Genomic DNA, 20,362 nt, shown 5'->3' with positions numbered 1-20,362 from the left:
TGCAAAAAGCGAAGACCTAAGCCCCTTTTTGTCTTGGTCCAGCAGTTCAGAAGAATAAACAGGAATCACATCGGAATGGGATCTAAGAATCGGGCCAGGTAGGGTATGGGTCCCTTAGTCCCAGAAGTCCCAGAAAGTAGGCGCCATTGGAATCCCAAATCGTGTGCCGCCTCTTTCCCTTATCACTTTCTTGAGCTCGTCCCAGGTCTTGGTATATTGAGCTGGTTTTCCGAGACTATACAATGGGTCGTGATCGAGTTGGTCAAGAAAGGCTTTCTCGGCTTCATGCCGTTTCGCACTCCCTTCCTCGCCCCAGCTTTCGACTATCTGATACCGAGAAGTTTCGAATCTCACCAGGAGATCCATCGTCCGCTTGTGTCGGGCAAAAGCGGGTCGAAAAGGTTCGGGCGGGACTGCGTCTTTGTCATGGTCGGAGTTCAGCGCATGCATTGTCCATTGCCCGGGACGGTCAAACTGGGCGCCGCACTGTGGATCATAGCATTTAAAAGGCTGGTTCGTTCCTGGAAATGATGTCTTTCGATTCGTCTCGAGCAGAAGAAACTCAACGCCATTCTTCTTATACTCGAAGCACGTGCGGTCGAACTTATTGCGATGAATCAATCCGACTGGAGTGTTTCTGGGGTGGGATGATGCTTTTCCGTGACCACGAGCAATCAACTTTCTCCCACTTCTTTCCCACAGAGGCACTGGGCCCTTTCCGTTTCCACAAAGTTCTCCTCATCGAGTGAGTCTCCGGGTTCTCGCAGTGCTGTAAAGATGCAAAGACGTCCACTTGTCTGGGACATGCGCTTAACCACTTGTCAAAGTTTTCCTCAGCATCTTTAGGCAGAAAATCTGCGTTTGGCCGTATCCAATGCTCAATTAATACAATGCGAGTTACCTCAGGGCATACAACGCGCAATGTTCGCCAGAGATTGCCTAGTTTCTCCCTGACTGGGTATGTCGCTGCCGGGTCGATGAGAGAACCATCCCCTCGCGTGAGGTCCTCCAATTCATTATACCATAGTACGTCTTCCACTGTGATCTCGATCTGCTGTATGTGTGCAAGGAAGCCTACGTCATCCATAGTACGACCCAGTAGCTCTGCTGCATCGAGAAATATACCCCAAACGCGGAACCATGCAACGGGATTGCTCCAGAAGTATCTCTTGGCCTCTTTGCGGATAGCGGAAGATACGTGCATGAGTTGGAAGAGACTGGGAGTGTCACAAAAGGAGATCATCCGATACTGTATCTCGATTGGCAGCTTGGAGAACTGTGGGAATTCGGCTTGCGACTTCTCTCCGGATCGCACATAATCCGGAAACCGAATACGGAGCTCTCCGTCGAGGCTTGTTTCGACATCCCAATTCAGAGGGGTTGCCCAAGGGCCGGTCGGATTGATAGCGTGGGACATCTCGCTCGTAGGGTATTAAGAAGATCCCGCATCCAAGATCCAGGGATAAGGTGTAAATGAAATGAACCATGTAGAGACGAACAATTGGCAGCTGTAAGTCTATCGCTCCCGTAAATCTACTTCGGAAAGGGTGTTGTACTAGCCAGAGGATGCATCGTTGTAAGGGAGAAGTCAGGGCATGTGGGACACTGTCGCAAAGTAGGTGATGTTTCAGAGTGTTCATCTAGCCTGTCAGCACTCTTGGCGAAGCTCATCCATTAGATACATAAGTAGCTGCTGCTAGTAGTGCCAATGCCGTGCCAAACCAATCTGTATAGAAGAACGATATAAACAAACACCGTCATGGATCAGTTACACTAGCTGGGAAACCGGGTTGGAGGCGCTGCGTGAAAGGTGGCAGAGAGGGGTCTGCATGGACTGTCTTCTGGTAGCGGGCATCAGGCTAGATGATGCGCGGTTTGCCAGTGCGGAGCTCTACAGGAAGTATCTGTGACGGACGTATCCTCAAAAGCGAAACCAAGCCGCGAGACAGGAGAGGGCGCGAGTGAAACATCATTATGAACTTTGATTGCCAGTCCCGCCTATCCATTCCGCCAATGTCATCTTGCTACAGCAGGCAAGACTATAGTAACTCATAACCAGTGACACCCAGACAATTGTCGGAGTTCCCATCCATCGATATTATATGAACCTTCCCTCACCGTATCCCTGGGTATCCCAAAACCGAACGCCAGATAATGCTCCTAGAAAAATGCCCGCATTCCGGACTGTGCCGCATGTCTAAAGCTTTACCTTCTTCACTGACTTTTCACCATCCTCCGTGCGGGCCCTTTTGAATATACTCTGTTTCTTCACCTCAGGCTTCGTAGTGGGCAGCGCCTTGGGCTTCAATCCAAAGCTGATCTTGACAGGAGCTTCCGGAGCGCTCTCCTCTGCAACAGGGGACTGTGATGTTTCTTCCGGTGACTTCCGAGCGCCCGGTTCCTTCTCCTTTGTTCTTGCCTCTGCTTCTTCTCGTGCCCTCTTCTCCATCCGCTTGAGCATCTTGTCTTCCCCTGCAACGTTTCTAGCCTCTGCTGCCTCCAGTTCCCGGATCTCCTCCCTGCGCCGGAGCGCTTGTAAACTGGTGTCTCGCCATGCGATCATCAGCCCGTCCTTTTCATCCTCCTTGACGTTCACGATACCCTCTCTCCCGAGATATTTGACGAACTCTGTTAGAGACTGCCATTTCGTCGCATTCATGTGGATATGCTCCTTGTCGCGAATGTACTCGTTGTAGAACCTGTTTCCAGTTAGTTTTTGATCTCATATGGATCGAAATCGCTCGCAGTATGCGGGATATGGAACTCACCGATTCGCTCCTATCCACTTCTCTCCGTGTGCGGTTCGGAGTAGCTGCAAGAAGTCGCGCTGGAAATCGTTGCTGAATCCGTTGATATACTTCTTCGGATCTTCTCCGACGAGCTGCATCTGTCGCACATGGGGTTCCGATTGAACATGACACTTGAAGCCGTTGGCGTCGCGGCACTGTTTCTCACAGGCCTGGCAGTACCAGCGCAGGCGTTGAAGTCCTTTCGACTTCATCTTATTCGCCAGGTACTTGTTGGTTCCGACTTCTGCGCGCGGCATGGTGGCGGGTGCGCCGAGGCGAACTGACTGTCCACGGGTAGTTGAGGGGGATCCTTCTGGATAGCGGTAGTACAACCAGGGGCACCTGGATATCCAGATGAGGATGCGGGTCTCGTGGGAAGTCCGTTGCAATGGGGGCGACTTCACGATGATGGAGTTGCTGCGACTCTATGGGGTGAATCGGTAGGTACTCAGGTTGAGAACACCGCCACTGACAAGCCGTCGGCACTCGGTACAACATTTTTCCTCTCAAATCACGTGACATAGTTGCTGTTCTGTCACCAGGCAGTACTAGTAGGGCTAGGCAAGAGTGATAGTGCACGTTTCTGGAAATAGACTACAGTAAAATCATTGAACATGGAAAGGGGTATATTGTTCTACTAATAAAAGGTATCGACCAGCTCATACTCCTCCCCGCCGCTTACACCATCTCGAAATTGCCTGATATGGTAAAGCGCCTCAGCATGTCCGGTCCAAGTCCGCAAATCCCGAAGGTGTGGTGGGATGGTGGTGTTTAGGGCGCAGGAGCCGCAACACTCGCAATCACGATTCCTCGGAAGCCAGAAACCGGTGTCCTCCTTCAGCTCTCCGATTCACTCTTGCGCTTCTTCTTTTTCTTCTCCTTCACTTCACCATCATCTCGTTTCCGCTTCTTCTTCGTACCATCCTCAGCCGGAGGCACAAAGTCCTTCAGACGTTCCTTCCTCTTTTCTTCTTGTTTCTCTTTCATCTTGGCCTCGCGTTCTTCTCTTTGTTTGCGTTCTTTCGCCTGCTTTCCGAGGAAGTACTCTCCAGATTCGATCTGCAGATCAATCTTGCTCTTCTCCTGCGGTGGCGGGAACGGCGTGTAGACCTTCTTAGACTTGTCGGTAACCTTATGCGGCACCCGTCTCTTGCTCAATGTGCGCTTCTTGAAGTTAGGAAGGAACCGATCCCAACTCTCGTTCTTCAAGTCCGGATTGCTCTCAAGCTCCTTCCTGACCATGAGTTCCTTGATCGCGTAGATCGGGTGAATATTCGCCATGGTATCTTCGACAATGCGCCGCATCGTCTTCAGCCCTTTGAATGGGCCCATTACTGCCACTGTGTTTCCTTGCACGAGCATGTAGCATCCTGTAAGCAGCTCCAACGCCTTCAAAGTTGTGCCGTTCGGGCCTAACAATCTTTGCCTTCGCTTCACGAATCTCTCTTTATTACGGACGAGGTTCTTTATCTTGATGATATCGCATGCGACGTCGTCTTCCAAGATCTTGACTGCTTGAGGCGCAGGCACTGACTGGGACAAGTCAGAAAATGGTGGAAACACGATTATTGGGATCCTTACCCTTGCCAACAACTTCATCAGATCCCGCGCATTCAGAATCGCAGCCGGGTCGTAAGTTTTTCGCGTTGTCTTCACAGTCATAGAGCCCTCCACCAAGTCCAGCGTGCAAGCTATGCCATGTTTCTCGAGCGCTTTTGTGATGAACGGCCATGCTCCACGAAGGTATTGTTCGCGATATTTCGGAAAAAGAGTGACGAAGGAGCTCTCCTCCAGGAACGTGCCGCCTACATTGTCTTCTGGTGTGAACTTCTCGATCTTCCACTTATCGATGTCGTCGGTATCCCTTTGCCAGGTCAGCGAGACACAGCCTGATTGTGAGATGAGCGTCTTACCAAGGTTTGTCTTTTTTGTGCGTGGAAGGCATTGTTGTAGCGTGAGGTGGTGATGATGTGGAGGCGATTGGGTTGGCGGGTGTTGAGAAATATCTGGACACCGCCTGGCAAAATCATATATGCCAAGAACTAACCTTACCATAAATAGTGGGTGCGCCTCAACGAAGGCTCACATCAAGGCTGCGATACAATCATGAGAATTCCAGAAGACATGATCGTTTTGAATCCATGGCACTGCACAGCTAAGGAGGCTTCACTTTCTTTCCAGGTCATTGTCCGGACTCTGGTATTAGTGATTCCCAATTCATTCTTGGCGGCTTCATGATTACCCCTGGTCGTCTCACATATTCCGTCTCAACTTCACCAGACATATATGGTCCAAATTCCCATATCACGATGACTTGTTCCGGATACCTCCTCCCGTTCGAGCCTTCATAATGTTCAAGTCCGCAGGCTTACTCGTTTTTGCGCTCATATCTCTTGTTACACCTGGTTTATCGGAAAAGTCCACATCCCACGTAGCCGTATTGTACTCACAATGTTGGCACGAATTTCCACTTTCTACTGCAATATTGCGTACTTCACGTGATGGAAGCTCGGAGCTTGTCTCGAAGGTTAGCTTTATTGCAAATCCATCGCAGAACCAGCCTCCACTAGATCGCCTGGACAACTACGCGCCTTGGACACATGAACCGATCTGTACTGGTGTCTTGCAGAGCCTGGATAGCAAACTCTGTGTGTACACAAATGCTACTTTCAGCAATGGACGAGGGATATCGATAATCACTACTCCTCGTATCGCGGATGAGTTTGCAAACTTGCCCATCTTCCGCTCAGCCAACGCGCTTGATGGTATCAACGTCTTCTCTGGGGCATGGTACACTGAGAAACTGCCCGGAAAGGGCGTTGGGATGCTCGCAAGGAAGCAGTTAAAGTTCAAAGACCGAGTTACGGCCTATACACCTGCATTGGTCGCCCTTCTTGAAGATGAGCTTAAGACGATGGAGCGGGAGCAATTGTATCGAGTTGCTGTAAACCAACTGCCTGAAGCAACCAGGGACGCATATATGGACCTCGCCTACGTCTACGGTGAACCCAAAGTACGGGTACAGGACATTGTCAAAGCAAACACTTTCCAGCTCCATGTTGGCGGACAAAATCATCTTGCAGTGTTTCCGGAGACCTCGCGGCTGAATCATGCTTGCGCTCCAAAGTAAGCCTTCCTATTCCCATGTCTTTACGCTACTGACACTTTAGTGCTCAATATTACCTTGACCCAGCGTTGCTGACTCACTTTGTTCATGCTACTCGTCCTATCTCAATCGGAGAAGAGATAACGATATCCTGTATGTTGACAAACGCTGCACGAGTTCCCGACTAATCCGTCCAGATACCTCTCCATTAGAGCTCACTGATTCACGTCAACGACATTTACAGGAAGGATTTCACTTCACCTGTTCCTGTCCCAGATGCAGTGCGAAAGCCACCACGGACGCGACACTGCACAAGATAGGAGATCTGCAGACCGCGTTGAACGACTGGTCTGCTACATCCACCGCTACGCCGAAGTTGGCAGAGAAGCTGATTCAGCTATATCGAACGGAAGGCCTGGATGGTTTCCTGGATGTGCCGTATGGCTTTGCTGCACTGGCCTATAACGCCGTAGGGGATACGACGAGAGCCATCAAATACGCAAAGTTGGCCAAGGAAGCCATTCTGCTCAAAGATGGGCCATGGACCCCTAATATGCAGATCTGGACGGAGCTGCTGAAGGATCCAACCCAGCATTGGAGTTTCAGAAGGAGGAAATAGGAGACGAATCCTCGCTGCTTTTACTCACTTCGCTCCTGAAAACTTGAGTCGGGCTACCACAGCTGCCGCCGAGATTGCTTGGGGATGCTGTCCAGTCCCTCCCCTGAGTAGCTAAATGCTCTGGAGTTAGCGGCACAGAACGATTGCACATGTCAAGGAGAGGGAGTACGGTATTTCAATTCAGTCCGAGGTATATTGTAACACAACGCATCCCGATATTGACCAGCTTTCAGCTGCTCCGACCTCTCAGTTCTACCCTCGGACTGTTTCTGGCGTAAGTTTCGCATGTAATTGGCGAACCAAGTTTTGCACGACTCGTGCATCTGCCACCGATCAGTGTGGATACGGCTGTATGCAATATCTGGTGGCAATATCCCGCCCTTAGCAAGGTCGACATTTTGCCCTCTCAACCTGCCCACGAGTGCAACCGCGGCGTCGTCAGTTCGAGACTTCCGCCGTTTGGGATATAGCAAGGATCTTCCATTCCCAATCTTCATCCGACCTCAATCGCCTGAAGTGCCTTGATAACCTCCTCACCCACACCTCCATCCTCGACTACCATCTTCGTCACCTGCGAAACCAACCCTCGTCTCATACCCCCACGAGGCGGTGTCCATACCCCAGAATTCGCCAATAACTCTCGCTGCGTTAACGCATCCGCACTGGAAGTAGGCACCGTGCCACCAGTAGCAGAATTCATCGAGTTTGGTACACCAGGCGGTGTGAGGTGTGAAGGAGGGTCAATTGTCCGGATTGAGACAAGGCGAGCACCAGTGGAGGAAGACTTGGGCCCGGTACATGCGATGGCTAAGACGGCATCCGCAACTGCGAGCTCTTCCTTGCAGGGGTCGAAAATGATATTTTGCCCGACGGCCATAGCCAGTACGATGACGGGAGGTTTGTCGATTGGTTTGGTTGAACCATCTTTCCCGTTGTCCTTGGGGTATAGCGGAACAGATTCATCCCAGTCGTCGTTGAAGTGAGGGTCTTCGTCCTTCTCCGAAGTCAAAGCGGGTAGGCGGGCAGTGAGGAGCGCAAGGTGGGTGGTCATAGACAAAAGGGCAAGTGGGTATGAGAGCGGCGGGGAGAGTAGGAGGATCTAGTGGCATGTTAGCTCCGGTCCTTTGGCCGTATAGACCTCCTTACGCACGTCAACATATAGCTTCCAATGATACCGGCGATTGATGTACAACCGATCCTTGAGTTCACCGCTTGCGAGCAAACTTTCCGTGAGCATCGACGCTAGAAACACAGGCAGGGCGTCGTCGTCGCGAAATCCGGGGATCTCAACGCTCATTTCCACCCAGGAGTTCTTCCCTTTGCCATTGCTCTCGTCTGATTCTTCCTCATCCAGAACCATTCTCTCTCCTTCAGTGACAGAGACTATGCTCCTATGTTCAAGTGGTGGCCTCCAATGGGACTGCTCGACCTCTGCCTTGACACCCACGAGCGCTTCTGTGCCGTCTTCCAAAGCTATACGCGCACTACCGTTTGCGCCGGGCAGAACATCGTATTCAGCTCTCATGGACCGAAAATCGCGGGGTCCTTTGGTATAATCCAGTCGTATGGGCGGTGTCTGCGAGAGGGTCGAGCGCAAGAATGAGAGCTCGGCCGGCGACAGGTTGACAGCAGCTTGGACGGGAGCCATTGCGACTGTAGGCGGCTATTTTGTGGGCGTTGAGAGTTCTGCTTGCCGCGGCGAGACGGTCAGTTTGTTTCGCGGTTCCAAGCCGTGCACGAATCAGAGCAAGGGGCCCCGGCTCACAACTCCAAGCGTGACTTCATCACCGCAACCTCCGTCATCCGCGTCGCTGGACCACCTCACTACGGGTGTGCTGCTGACTCCGCGCAGTCTCATCGTACCGTTCTTCTTGTGCTATCACCCCCTTCTCCTCCCGAATTCCTCGCCATGGTCTCCAGCTAGCCGCAAATATTCCCTTCGTACCCCAACGCGGCGATGTCTCCCCCAACCTCCAGCCGCAGCAGCAGCCATGGCATAGATAAGCTAGACTACGAACGCAACCCGGCGCGGCGACCCCTTCTAGCTCCAGAAGGACATGTGGAATCCGGCCGGACATCGCAGGCGAACAGCTATGCGGGCAGTTTCTTTGAACAGGTGGCCGAGGGCATCGCGGAGCGCGACAGGCGGCGCTTGAAGCGTGAAGCCGTGCGATGGCTGAGCTTCATCTGGGCAATAATCAACTGTCTCTGTGCGGGAAGCATAACAGCATACTCGCTCTACGGGCATAGATTCCAGAAGGACCTCCATTACAGCCAGTTCGAGGTCAACATTGTCTCCATCACCGCCGAGCTGGGCATGTATCTGTTCGTACCGGCCTTTGGTTATCTATGCGATCGTCTCGGACCTGGAATACCGTCTCTCCTTTCAGCATTCTTATTTGGATCAGGCTACCTCCTAGCTGCAGTTGCATTCAGGAGCGGGCCTCCTGTATCGGCTGGTGGCCATGGATGGCCGTTGAGTGTCATGGTTTTGGCATTCGTTGCTGTGGGCATGGGCACGAGCTGCATGTATCTGTCGGCCGTCACGACATGTGCTAAGAATTTCGGTCGTGGGAACGCCAAAGGGATCGCTTTAGCAGTGCCCATAGCTGCTTTTGGACTGAGCGGCATGTGGCAGAGTCAGGTGGGCAGCCGCTTGCTGTACGTGAGGAAACCCGATGGAAGTAGAGGGGATGTTGATGTCTTCCGCTATTTCCTGTTCTTGGCCATCACTCTGTTCTGCGTAGGCGTGGTAGGCACCTTTACGCTTCAGATCGTGGACGAGGAAGAAATGATCGATGAAGCAATTGAAGAGCTGGAACGGTCGGGCTTATTGTCACGAGACGAGTTCTTCAAACGAGCCGCAGACTTCCACGGCTACGGAACCATGAGCACCGGAGACCTATCGGATTCTACGTTCGACTTCCTGCAGACCGAAGCCCAGAAACTCAAGCTCCAGGCCGAGGAGGAGGCACGAAAGAAAGCATGGCTTTTGAACGAAGAAACACGTCGCTATATTACCGACCCAACAATGTGGTGGCTAGCAGCGGGATTTTTCCTAGTCACCGGCCCCGGAGAAGCCTTCATCAACAACCTTGGAACCATCATCGGTACCCTCTCACCCCCTCACACAGCCTCGACCACTTCCCCCGCAACTCACGTCTCCATCGTCGCCATCACGTCAACCATAGCCCGTCTGGTCACCGGCACCTTATCGGATCTCCTCGCGCCACCTGCCCCAACTCATCAGCACCGCCGCGGGGCCGACTCTCTTGAGAACTCGCTCTCCTCTCTTCCTCCATCACCCGTACGAAGATTCACCGTCTCCCGCGTCACGTTCCTCATCACCTTTGGCCTCATCCTCTCCGCAGGCCAACTTCTCCTCGCCTCTGGCCTTATCCAAAATCACCCCTCCCGCTTTGCAGCCGTGTCCGCATTCATTGGCGCTGGCTATGGCGCCGTCTTCTCCCTCGTCCCAATTGTAGTCAGCGTCGTTTGGGGCGTCGAGAACTTCGGCACGAACTGGGGCATCTTAGCTATGACGCCTGCTGCCGGAGCCACCCTTTGGGGCGCCGTCTATGCGGCGGTGTACCAGCGTGCGGCAGCGGCGAGGGTGAAGACGGACGATTTGCTGTGTTATGGGAGGGATTGTTATGCGCCGACTTTTCTGGCGATGGCGCTGAGTGTATGGTTGGCGTGTGGGTTGTGGATGTGGGCGTGGAGGGGACCGGGAGGTTGGAAGAGTAGGGGTGTGTTAGTCTGAATGATTCATTCAAGGTGGTGGTTGAACAGAAGGATTTTCTGCCGAAACTACGATATGGAGTACGCAGAGGAAGGTCAGGCAGTGATGAGTGCTGAGCTGCCAGGCGGGAGTGCTCTTCCTGTTGGCAGCGTATATGACAGGCGAATGGCGGAAGATGTTTCTCCACTAACGATTATGGAAGCATTATTTCCCTTTCCCGTTTTGATCTACGTCTGCATGTTAGGGGTTCAGTTGTTGTTTGCATATGATTGCATCTTTTTCCGTCACAATTACATCCTCAGAGAATACATGGGAATTCGATGATTATGTGGTTAGGGCTTTGTTGCCATGTATATAGCTGTGGAACATGGATTACATGAGGCTTCTGAAAGGAATATTGTCTGTTATGCTTGCTCCATCGCTGTACGTGTAGACGAGGTTCAGCTTCCACGGCCATTCCCACATGGAGTCACTTTAACAATTACTTTTTTACAGGTTTAGATGCTTCCTTTGTCGATATTTACTGTAAGGCTTTCCGGAATATTCTGATCTGATAAAATCCCACGGTCAAAGGGCCAAGATGTCCCAGCCGAGGAAGTAATCAAACTTTTGCCTTGAAGACTTCCGCGTCGCCATGCGCGTGATACCGAAGCACTCAACGTGTGGACCATGTTCCTATATGCACATGCCACGCGTGCGGTGAAACCGAACTTTTCCGGACATGGCGATGAGATGAGGACGATGCTTGGCGTGGTGTTGAGATGCAGCGGGAGACAAGCAAGCTACCCCGCAACCTGTTCCTGGCGGCGGCCTTGCTATTATCCCCAGGCACAAATAGCTCCGCAACCACTAGCTCGCCGACCATTTCATACCACCACCAAGATGGATTCCGAAGTATTGAAGCAGTACCTGGCAGATAGCCCACCGACGATTGTCCCTCTGGCAATCAAACCTCACTTTGAAGCCCTCACTGACAAGGAGAAACTCTACGCTCACCACATCTCCGTGTAAGCACAGCCCACCTCTCTCTCTCCACCGAGGTCAAGGAAGCAAAAAGCAAGAGGTAACTGACAAAACCCACAGAGCCTCGCACGCCGGAACCCGCATCGTCCTCCGCCAAGTCTCCCCCGAATCAGAACCCATCTACGACTTCATCCTCACCCTGCACAAGCACTGCGGCGGCGACTACGACAAGCTCGCGCGCTCGGCCGGTTTCAACAAGGAGGAACTCCAAGCCTACCTCGACTACGCGGCACAGTTCCTGGGCAACCTAGGCAACTACAAGTCGTTTGGCGATTCCAAGTTTGTCCCGCGGTTGGCGCCGAAGCGGCTTCTTGCGCTGGCGGCGCTGACGCCCGAGGCGCTGAAGCTGTATGAGAAGTTCAAGCATGCGATTTTCGCGGGCGACGATGTCGCAAAGTTGCACCTGGGGTATCCGAGTGCGGGGCATGTGAGCACCTACTACCCCGATAGTCCGGGCATCACCAAGGAGGAGATATCCGGGGTGAGCGATTTCTTGGAGGGTAAGGGACTGTTGCCTGAGAATACGAGGGTGAGGAAGACGGCGGAGGGGTTTGAGGTGCTCATTGCGTCTGCGGAGCCGGATCCCAGGGCTGAGGATCGGGATCTGAAGGAGAGCGAGTGGACGACTGGGGATGGGAAGAAGATCAAGCTGGTTTTCGGGGACCACGTAAAAGAGATGGAGACGATTGCGGAGCACTTTGAGAAGGCGAGGGAGTATGCTGCGAACGAGACGCAGGCGAAGATGATGGAGCAGTACGCAAAGAGCTTCCGGACGGGGTCGCTGGAAGCCTTCAAGGAGAGTCAGCGGCTGTGGATCAAGGACAAGGGTCCTGAGGTCGAAGTCGACGTGGGCTTCATTGAGACCTACCGCGACCCTCACGGGATCCGTGGCGAATGGGAAGGCTTCGTGGCCATGGTGAACAAGGAGCGGACCAAGGCGTTTGGCAAGCTTGTAGAGTCGGCTCCCAAGCTCATCCCTCTCCTTCCCTGGAGCAAAGAGTTCGAGAAAGACACTTTCCTCAGCCCGGACTTTACCTCGCTCGAGGTGCTCACCTTCGCCGGCAGCGGCATCCCCGCCGGCATCAACATCCCCAATTACGACGACATACGCCAAAACCTAGGCTTCAAGAACGTCTCGCTAGGCAACGTGCTGAGCGCCAAAGCCCCCGACGAGCCTATCCCCTTCATCAAGGAGTCGGACCTCGCCCTGTACCGGAAATACCGAGACGCCGCCTTCGAAGTCCAAGTCGGCATCCACGAACTCCTAGGCCACGGCTGCGGCAAACTGCTCCAAGAGACCAGCCCCGGCGAATACAACTTCGACATCCACAACCCGCCCATCTCCCCCCTGACCGGCAAACCCATCACCTCGTGGTACAAGCCCGGCCAGACCTGGGGCAGCGTCTTCGGCTCCTTCGCCGCGTCCTACGAGGAGTGCCGCGCAGAGTGCGTCGCCATGGCCCTGAGCTGCGACTTCTCCGTCCTGCGCATCTTCGGCTTCGGCGACGGCACCCCGGACCTGGACTCGGAGGCCGGCGACATCCTGTACGCGGCGTACCTGTCCATGGCGCGCGCGGGCATCGCCGCCCTCGAGTTCTGGGACCCCAAGAGCCGGAAGTGGGGCCAGGCGCACATGCAGGCGCGCTTCTCCATCCTCCGCACCTTTCTCAACGCGGGCGTCGAGTTCGCCGAGCTCGAGTTCCAGGATAAAGAGCAGTTGTCCGATCTCACGATTCGCCTCGAGCGAAGCAAGATTCTCGAATTGGGTCGCCCCGCTGTGGAGGAGTATCTGCGGAAATTGCACATCTACAAGGCGACTGCCGATGTCGAGGCGGCCAAGCGCATGTACGACGAGATTACGGATGTGGAGCCGTTTTATGAGAATTATGTACGGCCGGCTGTGTTGAGGAAGAAGGTTCCCCGGAAGGTGTTTGTGCAGGCGAATACGGTGGAGAAGGACGGGGGGAAGGTCGAGTTGAGGGAGTATGAGGCTAGTGCCAAGGGCATGATTGAGAGCTTTGCTGATAGGACGTATGCGTGAGTTGGAGGGGGAGGTGCAAGGCCATGGTCGTGAAAGTGGGCATCTGGGAATGGATTTATCTTGTGAAGGATACCCAAAGCGCTTGGGATAAGGATGATTTCAAGCAGAATATTGCACATGCATTGAGATCCATCAAGCAGACAGGAAGCGAAATGATGATTTGAAAAGCCCTCCTCTTCCTCCTCGCCCTCACTGCCTCGTATCTAACCCGTATACACCCACAGCTCCTTTTCCCTGCATGCAAAGGAAAGAAGTCCATGTAGATACATGTACATGATTCACGTCGTGACGTCCTTGGTGACCACACAGGCACACTTATCCATCTGACGGCTTCCTTCTCTCCCCTCCCGTCACAAACCACCAGTAGGGCATGTAAAGTCGTATAGTTGCAGATTCGATGGATGAATACCAAGGAGGGCATAAGGACATCTCGAAGGGGGAAAGAAAAGGGGAGAAAACAAACTGCCCAAGTAAAGAGCAATCTCCCAAAGCAAAACACACAAGAAGGGGGTGAGAAACAAAAACTGAATTAAGGGGGTAAAGAAGCGAAAACGAACAAAAGACAGTTGAGCGTAGTGGCAATGGTGTATCGGGGTATAAACGTTCCTTAGCATAGCATGACGGATTGCGGCAAGACGAAAAGCAAACGACGACGACGATGATGCGGAGCAGGCGGTCATACACACATACATGATTGCATGTACTCCCGTCTCCCGCACCACAGACCTCTTCCCAGCAAGAAGAGAGACGTAAAGACAGTGAAGGAAGGGCGTGGGGACTCACAACCGCCTCAGAAGCAGAAGCAGTTCGACTTCCAAGAGAACCAAGCATTTCAGCTTCGCCTAGAAGCAGTTCAGTCCCCCCTTCTTCTTCTTCGTCTTCGACAGCGCCGACATCCGCGCCTCCAGTTGCGCCCTCTCCGCCTCGACTCTGAGCCGCATATTCCTCTCCTCTTCAAAGGCCTGCAGCGAGTGTCGGGCCATGCTGCGCTCCTTGCGCATGACTTCGAGCTCTTCTTCCAGGCTGGCGCACTTCTTCCGCCAGTTTTCAATGTCCTGCTTCGTCTTTTGACTCGAGGCTTCCAAGTCAGTGAGCGCGTCTTCCAATGTCGCGGTAAGCTGTTTTTCGGCAAACAGGTGCTTTTCGATAGTCCGGATACGCGCTTCCTGGTCTTCGACGAGCTGAGCCTGGGCGATGTCTTTGCTCTGGTGGCGGGAGGTGGGCGGTGACGGGGCGCTGGCCTGAGGAGGCGGACTGCCAGGAAGGGGAGGGAGAGGAATGGCAGGAGGCGGAGACGGCAGGGAAGTGTGAGAGGTGCTCTTCCGCAGATTGGAATTGTTCGAATTCGATCGTTGAAGAGACTCTCGTGGATCGACAGACTCACGATTCGAGTGTCTCTTTGCGTCCACAAGCTGCGACTGGCGTGTCTGTTAGCTGAGTAATCATGTGAAGAAGGGTTGATCTGGCTCACCTCCAATAGGGCAATCTTGATGCGAGACTCTTCCACTTCCTTCTCCAGATTCTCCTTCCGCTGAAGAGCTTCTTGCAGCTCCTGGCTGCGCTCCGTCTGAAGGGCAGAAAGACGATTGGCAGCAGCCTCGTGCTGGTCGTAATTCTGATTGAGCTGATCTTCCAGTTCCTGGACGAGACGCGAGCTCTTCCGCTCCTTTTGGCTTATCTTTTCCAGTTCTTTGATAGTTTCCGCGTTGATTATCTCCAACTCCTTAACGGTTCCCTTCAAAGTGGCGACAGTAGCTGTCGACTCTGACAGTTGGGTCCGCGCAGTCTGGAGCTCACCAATCGCTTCATCCATCTTAGCCATGAGCGAGGTTCTCTCCTCGGCCAGAGCCCGAATCTGTGATTCAACTTTCGACATGTCCGTTTCTTGGCTCAATGCGGATCCAATGCCTTTCAGTAACCCGTCGATATCCGCCCTGGCCTTGCTAAGGTCCTCTTCAAGCGCGTGCGTTGAGCTTTCTTTGGCGGCGAGCTCTGCGGTGAGTTTCTCCATCTCCATGACGTGCGACTGTTGCAGGGACTCCAGCCGTTGCTGATGAATGTCAAGGGCTGCCTTATGCTCCTCAACTTGGTTTTCCAGATTGGCAACAAGAGACCTATGCGTGGCCAGCTCCTTCTCGGTGAGCTCTCTCGCCTCAGCATCGGCTTCAACCTGTCTGATGATGCGAGCGTGAGACTCCTCCAGTTCAGCGAGACGAGCTGCATTCTCAATCGCAGTTGATCTGTGTTCGTCTACCTGGGCCTGCAGAGTCTGGACCAACTCCGCGTGCTGCAGTCTCTCCTTCTCAAGGAGTGCTTCGATTTCTACGCCCTTGGCACGCTCCAACTCGTTGATTCGCCAGGCATGGTCGGCTTCCAGAGTCTTGATGGCCGATTCAAGCTCGCTGACCGTCTGAAGGTGTTGCTTCTCTGCAGCTTTCGTGCTTTCGATGGCCTGCACGTGTTTAGACTGCCACAACCTAGCCTCCTCTTGGAGCTTCCTGATTTGTGCCTGTTGCAGATTCTCGCGCTCGGAAGCCTCGTCGCCGAGAGATTCGGCGGCCTCTCCAGATGCAGGAGACGTGACGGCATTGGCCAGCGTTGCGCTGTCCAAGGATGCCTTTAGGCTTGCGATCTCAGCTAGCAACTCCTGCTCCCGTTTCTCATGCGCCTCCTTAAGCTCCTTCATGTCTGCCTCGCTCTGCCTGATCTGATCCTGCATACTTGCAACAATTGAGATATCCAATGGTGAGGATGCTTTCAGACTGGATCGCTCCTTGGCAAGACCAGATATCAAGGTCATCTTTCCCTCCATCTCCTTCCTGACGGAAGCAAGCTCACCCTCGAGAGCTTGCACTCGTTCGGATCGCATGTGCAGCTCGGTCATAATCGCATTGAGGTTGATTTCGAAATTCTGGATGGTATCGGGTTGCTGCTCAAAGTTTTCGAGAGCCAGGTTACGTAGGGAGGCAAAGGCACGATTGGATCGATCGTTTGCGGACATCACGTTCTGGCTCGACTTCCGGCGGATGACGCGAGCCGTAGGCGAGGCAGGACGAGCCATTTGAGCCTTGGTCACCTCCGACTTCAACTCTTCCACATAGTCGAGGGTATCTTGGTGCTTCTCCTGGAGGTCTGTGTAACGATGGCTCAATTCAGCCACTCGTTGCTCCTTCTCGGCATTCAACAACTTCAACGTTTCCAATTCTCGAGCCAAAATAGACTCTGTGTGCGACAGGTCGAATGTAGATTCGGTTGGTGACTGCGGCAGGGGAATGTCTTCGGGAGACACTTCGTCATCAGGAACCTCAGTATTCTCCTCGATCTCGTCGCCAAGATTCGAGGTATTGCCAGATTGCACTGCTAAGGACAATTCCGCAGACAACGTACGCGAGGATGATGGTTGTCCATCCTCTCCCCTGAGTCCATTCACCCCCGCGTTCGCTAAAAAAGACGTCGGCCTTGAAGAAACCGAGATTGATGACCGCCGATGGCGCGCTTCATCTACTGCATCCTGAAGGGCAGCCAGGGTCCGCAGAGCTTCTTGATACTTGCTTTGAAGCCTGTCATAGTCTTCGAGTGTGCCCTCATGCTCTACCTTCAAATCAAAAAGCTCTTGAGTGACTGATTCCAGTTTGTCTTGCACGAACTTGGACTGAGCAGGACTTGCTGGTGTCTCGAGAGCCTCGTCAGCTGGTAGATCTCTGGATACAACAAGGGTGTTGTGCGCATCACCGCGACCCTCATGACCCCCGGCTACAAATGCAGCGCTTGGGTCTGAGGCCCCCGCCGTTGTAGGCCTCTCTGCGTCATTTTCTTCCGCAATGGCATCGATATTGGTGTTGAATTGCCTGGGACCGTTGCTTGCCGATTGAGCGTCCACGATTGAATCACTAAGCTTTTTGGCGTGCCCATTGACGACTGGCTCGTCGCCTTTGGCATCAGCCTGTCGGATATTGTCGAGCTCGTATAACAAGTTGTCCAGCTTTCCGATACTGCGTTGACGTTCCACAACATGTTTCAGCCGCTCGATTTCTCGCTGCATGAGATCCACCTCTTGCTCGTTCTCCGCAAGGCGCTCCTCCAGGGTAGAGATGTATTCCTCGGCGCTAGCCTCGTTCTCCCTGGCTTTCTGCAGTTTCTCGCGCAGCTCTATTATCATGGTGTCGTTCCTTTCAATACCCGAGGCGGAGCTATCGATCTGTGCCTCCAGAGACTTCACGTAGTCCTCATTGCTGGCTTCGCGATCCATTGCTTTTTGTAGTCGGGATTGCAGCTGTTGAGCCTGGCTTTCCAGAAAAGCGATACGCGTCTCCTTCTCCAGCAACTCGCTCTCATTCGCGGAGAGGGAGGAGCGGGTATTCGTGAGGGATGACTCCAGACTCTGGATCGTCTTCTCATATTCAAGGACGACAGACTCGACGGCCTCGGCGAATGAGTTGGACCGCTTCAGTCGCTCAAGTGCGGAATCGCCGATAGCATCCTTGAGCATCGGCGTCTCCGCCGAATCGCTGTCACGAGCTTTTGTGATTTCCGAGATCAACTTCGCGTGCCTTGCACTGAGGGCGTTATAATTCTCCTGGATATCAAGCAGCTGATTGTGCAACTCGAGTTCCCGCTCCTGCTGCCTTTCAGCTCTCTCCTGCGGTGCACCCTTCTTGCGTTCCGTCCTTTCCGAGATTCTGATTTGATCCCGGAGGAATTGGACTTCGGCACGTAGTCGATCGATAATGGCTTGCTTGTCGCTGTCGTCGTGCACCTGCTGGATTTGCGGCTTGATCTGGATGGCTCGCGCTCGTTGCGCATACTGGACGGTGTTCAATGTTTCACTCAGGTGAAATTCGGCGGGGTTGACGCAGGCAATCATGTAGGTTATGGCATTTCCGCCCAGTGAATCCTGCAGCAAGCGGGTGAGTTTCGAATCGCGGTACGAGACGTACGACCCATGTGACCGGGAAGAGAGCTGGGAGATGACCTTGCCCAAGCTAGCAAGGCCGGCATTAATGGAGATTCCTTCCTTTGCCCTTTCCCCCTGCGCCTGAGTGTTTTTCAAGCGCTCGCTTCCGGCAAGGTCGACAAAGTGCAGCTTGCTGTCCACTGTCACCCAGTTCTCGCTCCCACCGGACATGGCCTCGATGGGGACTGACATACGCTTGTCGCGTTTCGTCAGCGGCGCTGTTGAGCTCTTCTTCTGCACCAAGTTCAAGCTGAAGACGGCATGCGAGCGGGAGGACTTTGCATTCACGGCCGTAGCGTCGGTCTGACGAATGGAGGAACCAAAGTTCAGCGCGTTGAGAAGATCTTCGATGGAATTGATTGGCATCTGCGTGAGACCCGTGAGGAGAATGCGGCCTTTGGGGTCTTCGCGAATAGCGACGGCGGGGCGCTCGTGCGCTGCGGTGGACTCGGGAAGGAGCAGGTCGCGCAGTTGCTCATTGTAAATCTGGGACGGTGAGCGAGGAGTTGCACACAGGAGAGAGTCGACTTACTTCGACATAGGTAGCCTTGAGCTGCCAATTCTTATTCAACGAGGTCTTTGCTAGGGGCATGCCGATGCCAGAGATGCGTGATGGAGGCTTTATGCCGGGCCCTGAGGGACGGGCGGGACTGGAGCCATCGAGCTTCTCGAACAACAGTGCGGCTGCCCGAGGAATGATGCCTAGTTTCTGTGAGTGGATTTTGTCTTATGCCAGCAGAGTAATATAGGGCGCGCCTACCCATGACTTTCTCGTCCCCTTGGTCTCGCGGGCCTGTGGTGCCCATTGTATAGGACTTTCCGGCGCCGGACTGGCCGTAGGCGAGGATAGACACATTGTAACCCTGAACAAAAGAAGTGACGCTGTCTGCAACGTATTCAAATATGCCCTCTTGGTCTACATCCTCTCCGAAGACGCGATCGAAGACGAATGTCTTGCGGCCTCCTGCGGCATCTACCACCAAACTGGAGCTTGTGGAAACATGGCAGGTGGAGCCGCGAAAGCGTTGAGGGACGAGGTCAAAGCCGGGATCTCCGTTCTTGAGCGGAGGACGTACGCGGACGGCTGTGGGCGGCAGAGGTTAGCTTTTCGAGGCTCTCGAGGCAGCTTGGCTTTGTGTGTAAACATACCGACTTTGACAGCGGTACGCGAGTCCTCGTCGGAGGCGCGACTGCCACCGCCGGCTCTACTGCTCATGCTCATCCGGCTGGAGCTTCGGTTTGGGCGGATCATGGCACTGAGGGGTCGCGGGACAGAGGCCGCAGCTGGAGATCCAGGAGGTGAAGCCATTGTTCGGGCCGCTCACGGGAGCTCCCTGAGTATGTGGTAGGGCCGTGCGCGGCGTGCAATGCGGCGAGGGACGACGTTTGGGAGTCGAGCGAGTGTTAGAGCCGTAGAGGCAGTCGAGGATATAGTATGCGGAGGCTCTAGGCCCTGGTCGTCATGCGAATGGGGTCGGGTGGAGTTTGCAATGGTTGGCGCAGCGGGAGAAACGGTGAGGGAGGGCGCGATTTAGCCAGAGAGCTTCATCCAGAAAACGCGACAGCGACGCAGCGGAGGCGAAATGCGGGGAGGCAGTCCAGCGGAGGAAATGGGTGGGGAGGGGAAGTGAATAATAATGGGTGAATGGGGGTGTCGTGGGTGTAGGTGGTTTTTTTCCACAGCGCAGACGAGAGAGAAGATGGGGATGGGCGGAGCGATCCAGGGACTCCCGCACCTGGCACCAGCAGACGCGCCCCTGGACTGGCTGCCGAGGCGGGTGCAACCAAGCCAGGGCCCGGCACCTGGGCAACATTGAAACTTCAAGGCACGCTTTCACCTCTGCGGTTCGCCCGCCGATGTCAACTCTCAGGTCGACTCTCGCCACGCCCGGGGCAGCCTGTCGCCAGTGCCAGTGTGTGCTTCCAAGGTTTGTGTCGTGCTGAAGTGCTCCTCCTGCGTCGCCCATGGCAGCATCTATCTATTATTGTGTCTCCTTTTCCTCTGTTCAGGCACTGGAACCCCTATTCCAGCAGCGGTGAATGTACGCGAACACCAGAGGTGCAACAAGAGCAGCAACACTTTGATGG

General features: G+C 53.9%; 7 protein-coding genes across 7 annotated transcripts; 2 read left to right on the top strand and 5 right to left on the bottom strand.

Moving 5' to 3' along the window:
- Positions 1–114: 114 nt before the first annotated feature.
- Positions 115–1,600, bottom strand: EI97DRAFT_468725 (uncharacterized protein; the record flags this gene model as incomplete). Its single annotated transcript, XM_033801670.1, has 2 exons — positions 914–1,600; positions 115–486 (listed from the first exon to the last, which is right to left on the bottom strand). Exons 1-2 carry the CDS (start codon positions 1,415–1,417, stop codon positions 115–117), a joined length of 876 nt encoding a protein of 291 aa, XP_033652085.1. The 5' UTR covers positions 1,418–1,600.
- A 234-nt stretch (positions 1,601–1,834) lies between these two features.
- On the bottom strand, positions 1,835–3,222 carry EI97DRAFT_422216 (uncharacterized protein). The gene is made up of 2 exons (XM_033797079.1): positions 2,769–3,222; positions 1,835–2,699 (listed from the first exon to the last, which is right to left on the bottom strand). The coding sequence occupies exons 1-2, from the start codon at positions 3,044–3,046 to the stop codon at positions 2,198–2,200; spliced, it is 780 nt and encodes a 259-aa protein (XP_033652084.1). The 5' UTR covers positions 3,047–3,222; the 3' UTR covers positions 1,835–2,197.
- Positions 3,223–3,399: 177 nt separating this feature from the next.
- On the bottom strand, positions 3,400–4,922 carry EI97DRAFT_402117 (ribosomal RNA assembly protein KRR1). The gene is made up of 3 exons (XM_033796479.1): positions 4,703–4,922; positions 4,371–4,653; positions 3,400–4,322 (listed from the first exon to the last, which is right to left on the bottom strand). Exons 1-3 carry the CDS (start codon positions 4,732–4,734, stop codon positions 3,627–3,629), a joined length of 1,011 nt encoding a protein of 336 aa, XP_033652083.1. The 5' UTR covers positions 4,735–4,922; the 3' UTR covers positions 3,400–3,626.
- A 70-nt stretch (positions 4,923–4,992) lies between these two features.
- Positions 4,993–6,761, top strand: EI97DRAFT_101808 (SET domain-containing protein). Its single transcript, XM_033792888.1, has 3 exons — positions 4,993–5,915; positions 5,960–6,048; positions 6,093–6,761. Exons 1-3 carry the CDS (start codon positions 5,140–5,142, stop codon positions 6,512–6,514), a joined length of 1,287 nt encoding a protein of 428 aa, XP_033652082.1. The 5' UTR covers positions 4,993–5,139; the 3' UTR covers positions 6,515–6,761.
- EI97DRAFT_435078 (uncharacterized protein) lies at positions 6,651–8,217 on the bottom strand. Its single transcript, XM_033798786.1, has 2 exons — positions 7,665–8,217; positions 6,651–7,613 (listed from the first exon to the last, which is right to left on the bottom strand). The coding sequence occupies exons 1-2, from the start codon at positions 8,160–8,162 to the stop codon at positions 7,008–7,010; spliced, it is 1,104 nt and encodes a 367-aa protein (XP_033652081.1). The 5' UTR covers positions 8,163–8,217; the 3' UTR covers positions 6,651–7,007.
- A 2,685-nt stretch (positions 8,218–10,902) lies between these two features.
- On the top strand, positions 10,903–13,492 carry EI97DRAFT_435076 (dipeptidyl-peptidase III). Its single transcript, XM_033798785.1, has 2 exons — positions 10,903–11,263; positions 11,340–13,492. Exons 1-2 carry the CDS (start codon positions 11,139–11,141, stop codon positions 13,318–13,320), a joined length of 2,106 nt encoding a protein of 701 aa, XP_033652080.1. The 5' UTR covers positions 10,903–11,138; the 3' UTR covers positions 13,321–13,492.
- Positions 13,493–13,951: 459 nt separating this feature from the next.
- Positions 13,952–19,701, bottom strand: EI97DRAFT_101770 (kinesin-domain-containing protein). Its single transcript, XM_033792887.1, has 5 exons — positions 19,424–19,701; positions 19,035–19,358; positions 18,807–18,976; positions 14,792–18,760; positions 13,952–14,738 (listed from the first exon to the last, which is right to left on the bottom strand). The coding sequence occupies exons 1-5, from the start codon at positions 19,581–19,583 to the stop codon at positions 14,163–14,165; spliced, it is 5,199 nt and encodes a 1,732-aa protein (XP_033652079.1). The 5' UTR covers positions 19,584–19,701; the 3' UTR covers positions 13,952–14,162.
- Between the last annotated feature and the right edge of the window lie 661 nt (positions 19,702–20,362).

The sequence above is a fragment of the Westerdykella ornata genome (assembly GCF_010094085.1).
Source record: "Westerdykella ornata strain CBS 379.55 unplaced genomic scaffold EI97scaffold_19, whole genome shotgun sequence".
Lineage (NCBI taxonomy): Eukaryota > Fungi > Ascomycota > Dothideomycetes > Pleosporales > Sporormiaceae > Westerdykella > Westerdykella ornata.
The sequence above is the reverse complement of the archived record's forward strand: the minus strand, read 5'-3'. Positions and strand labels throughout refer to the sequence as shown.

Excerpts from the sequence above, each read along its gene's own strand:
- EI97DRAFT_422216 (XM_033797079.1), bottom strand. The coding sequence starts at position 3,046 with ATGCCGCGCGCAGAAGTCGGAACCAACAAGTACCTGGCGAATAAGATG. Across the intron at positions 2,700-2,768 it reads AAGTGGATAGGAGCGAATCG|GTTCTACAACGAGTACATTC; the intron begins GTGAGTTCCATA and ends AACTGGAAACAG.
- EI97DRAFT_402117 (XM_033796479.1), bottom strand. The coding sequence starts at position 4,734 with ATGCCTTCCACGCACAAAAAAGACAAACCTTG. Across the intron at positions 4,654-4,702 it reads CACAAAAAAGACAAACCTTG|GGATACCGACGACATCGATA; the intron begins GTAAGACGCTCA and ends GACCTGGCAAAG. Across the intron at positions 4,323-4,370 it reads TGATGAAGTTGTTGGCAAGG|TCAGTGCCTGCGCCTCAAGC; the intron begins GTAAGGATCCCA and ends GACTTGTCCCAG.
- EI97DRAFT_101808 (XM_033792888.1), top strand. The coding sequence starts at position 5,140 with ATGTTCAAGTCCGCAGGCTTACTCGTTTTTGCGCTCATATCTCTTGTT. Across the intron at positions 5,916-5,959 it reads AATCATGCTTGCGCTCCAAA|TGCTCAATATTACCTTGACC; the intron begins GTAAGCCTTCCT and ends CTGACACTTTAG. Across the intron at positions 6,049-6,092 it reads AGAAGAGATAACGATATCCT|ATACCTCTCCATTAGAGCTC; the intron begins GTATGTTGACAA and ends TAATCCGTCCAG.
- EI97DRAFT_435078 (XM_033798786.1), bottom strand. The coding sequence starts at position 8,162 with ATGGCTCCCGTCCAAGCTGCTGTCAACCTGTCGCCGGCCGAGCTCTCA. Across the intron at positions 7,614-7,664 it reads ATTGGAAGCTATATGTTGAC|ATCCTCCTACTCTCCCCGCC; the intron begins GTGCGTAAGGAG and ends ACATGCCACTAG.
- EI97DRAFT_435076 (XM_033798785.1), top strand. The coding sequence starts at position 11,139 with ATGGATTCCGAAGTATTGAAGCAGTACCTGGCAGATAGCCCACCGACG. Across the intron at positions 11,264-11,339 it reads TACGCTCACCACATCTCCGT|AGCCTCGCACGCCGGAACCC; the intron begins GTAAGCACAGCC and ends CAAAACCCACAG.
- EI97DRAFT_101770 (XM_033792887.1), bottom strand. The coding sequence starts at position 19,583 with ATGGCTTCACCTCCTGGATCTCCAGCTGCGGCCTCTGTCCCGCGACCC. Across the intron at positions 18,977-19,034 it reads AGGGGACGAGAAAGTCATGG|GCATCATTCCTCGGGCAGCC; the intron begins GTAGGCGCGCCC and ends CACAGAAACTAG. Across the intron at positions 14,739-14,791 it reads TCAAGATTGCCCTATTGGAG|TCGCAGCTTGTGGACGCAAA; the intron begins GTGAGCCAGATC and ends CAGACACGCCAG.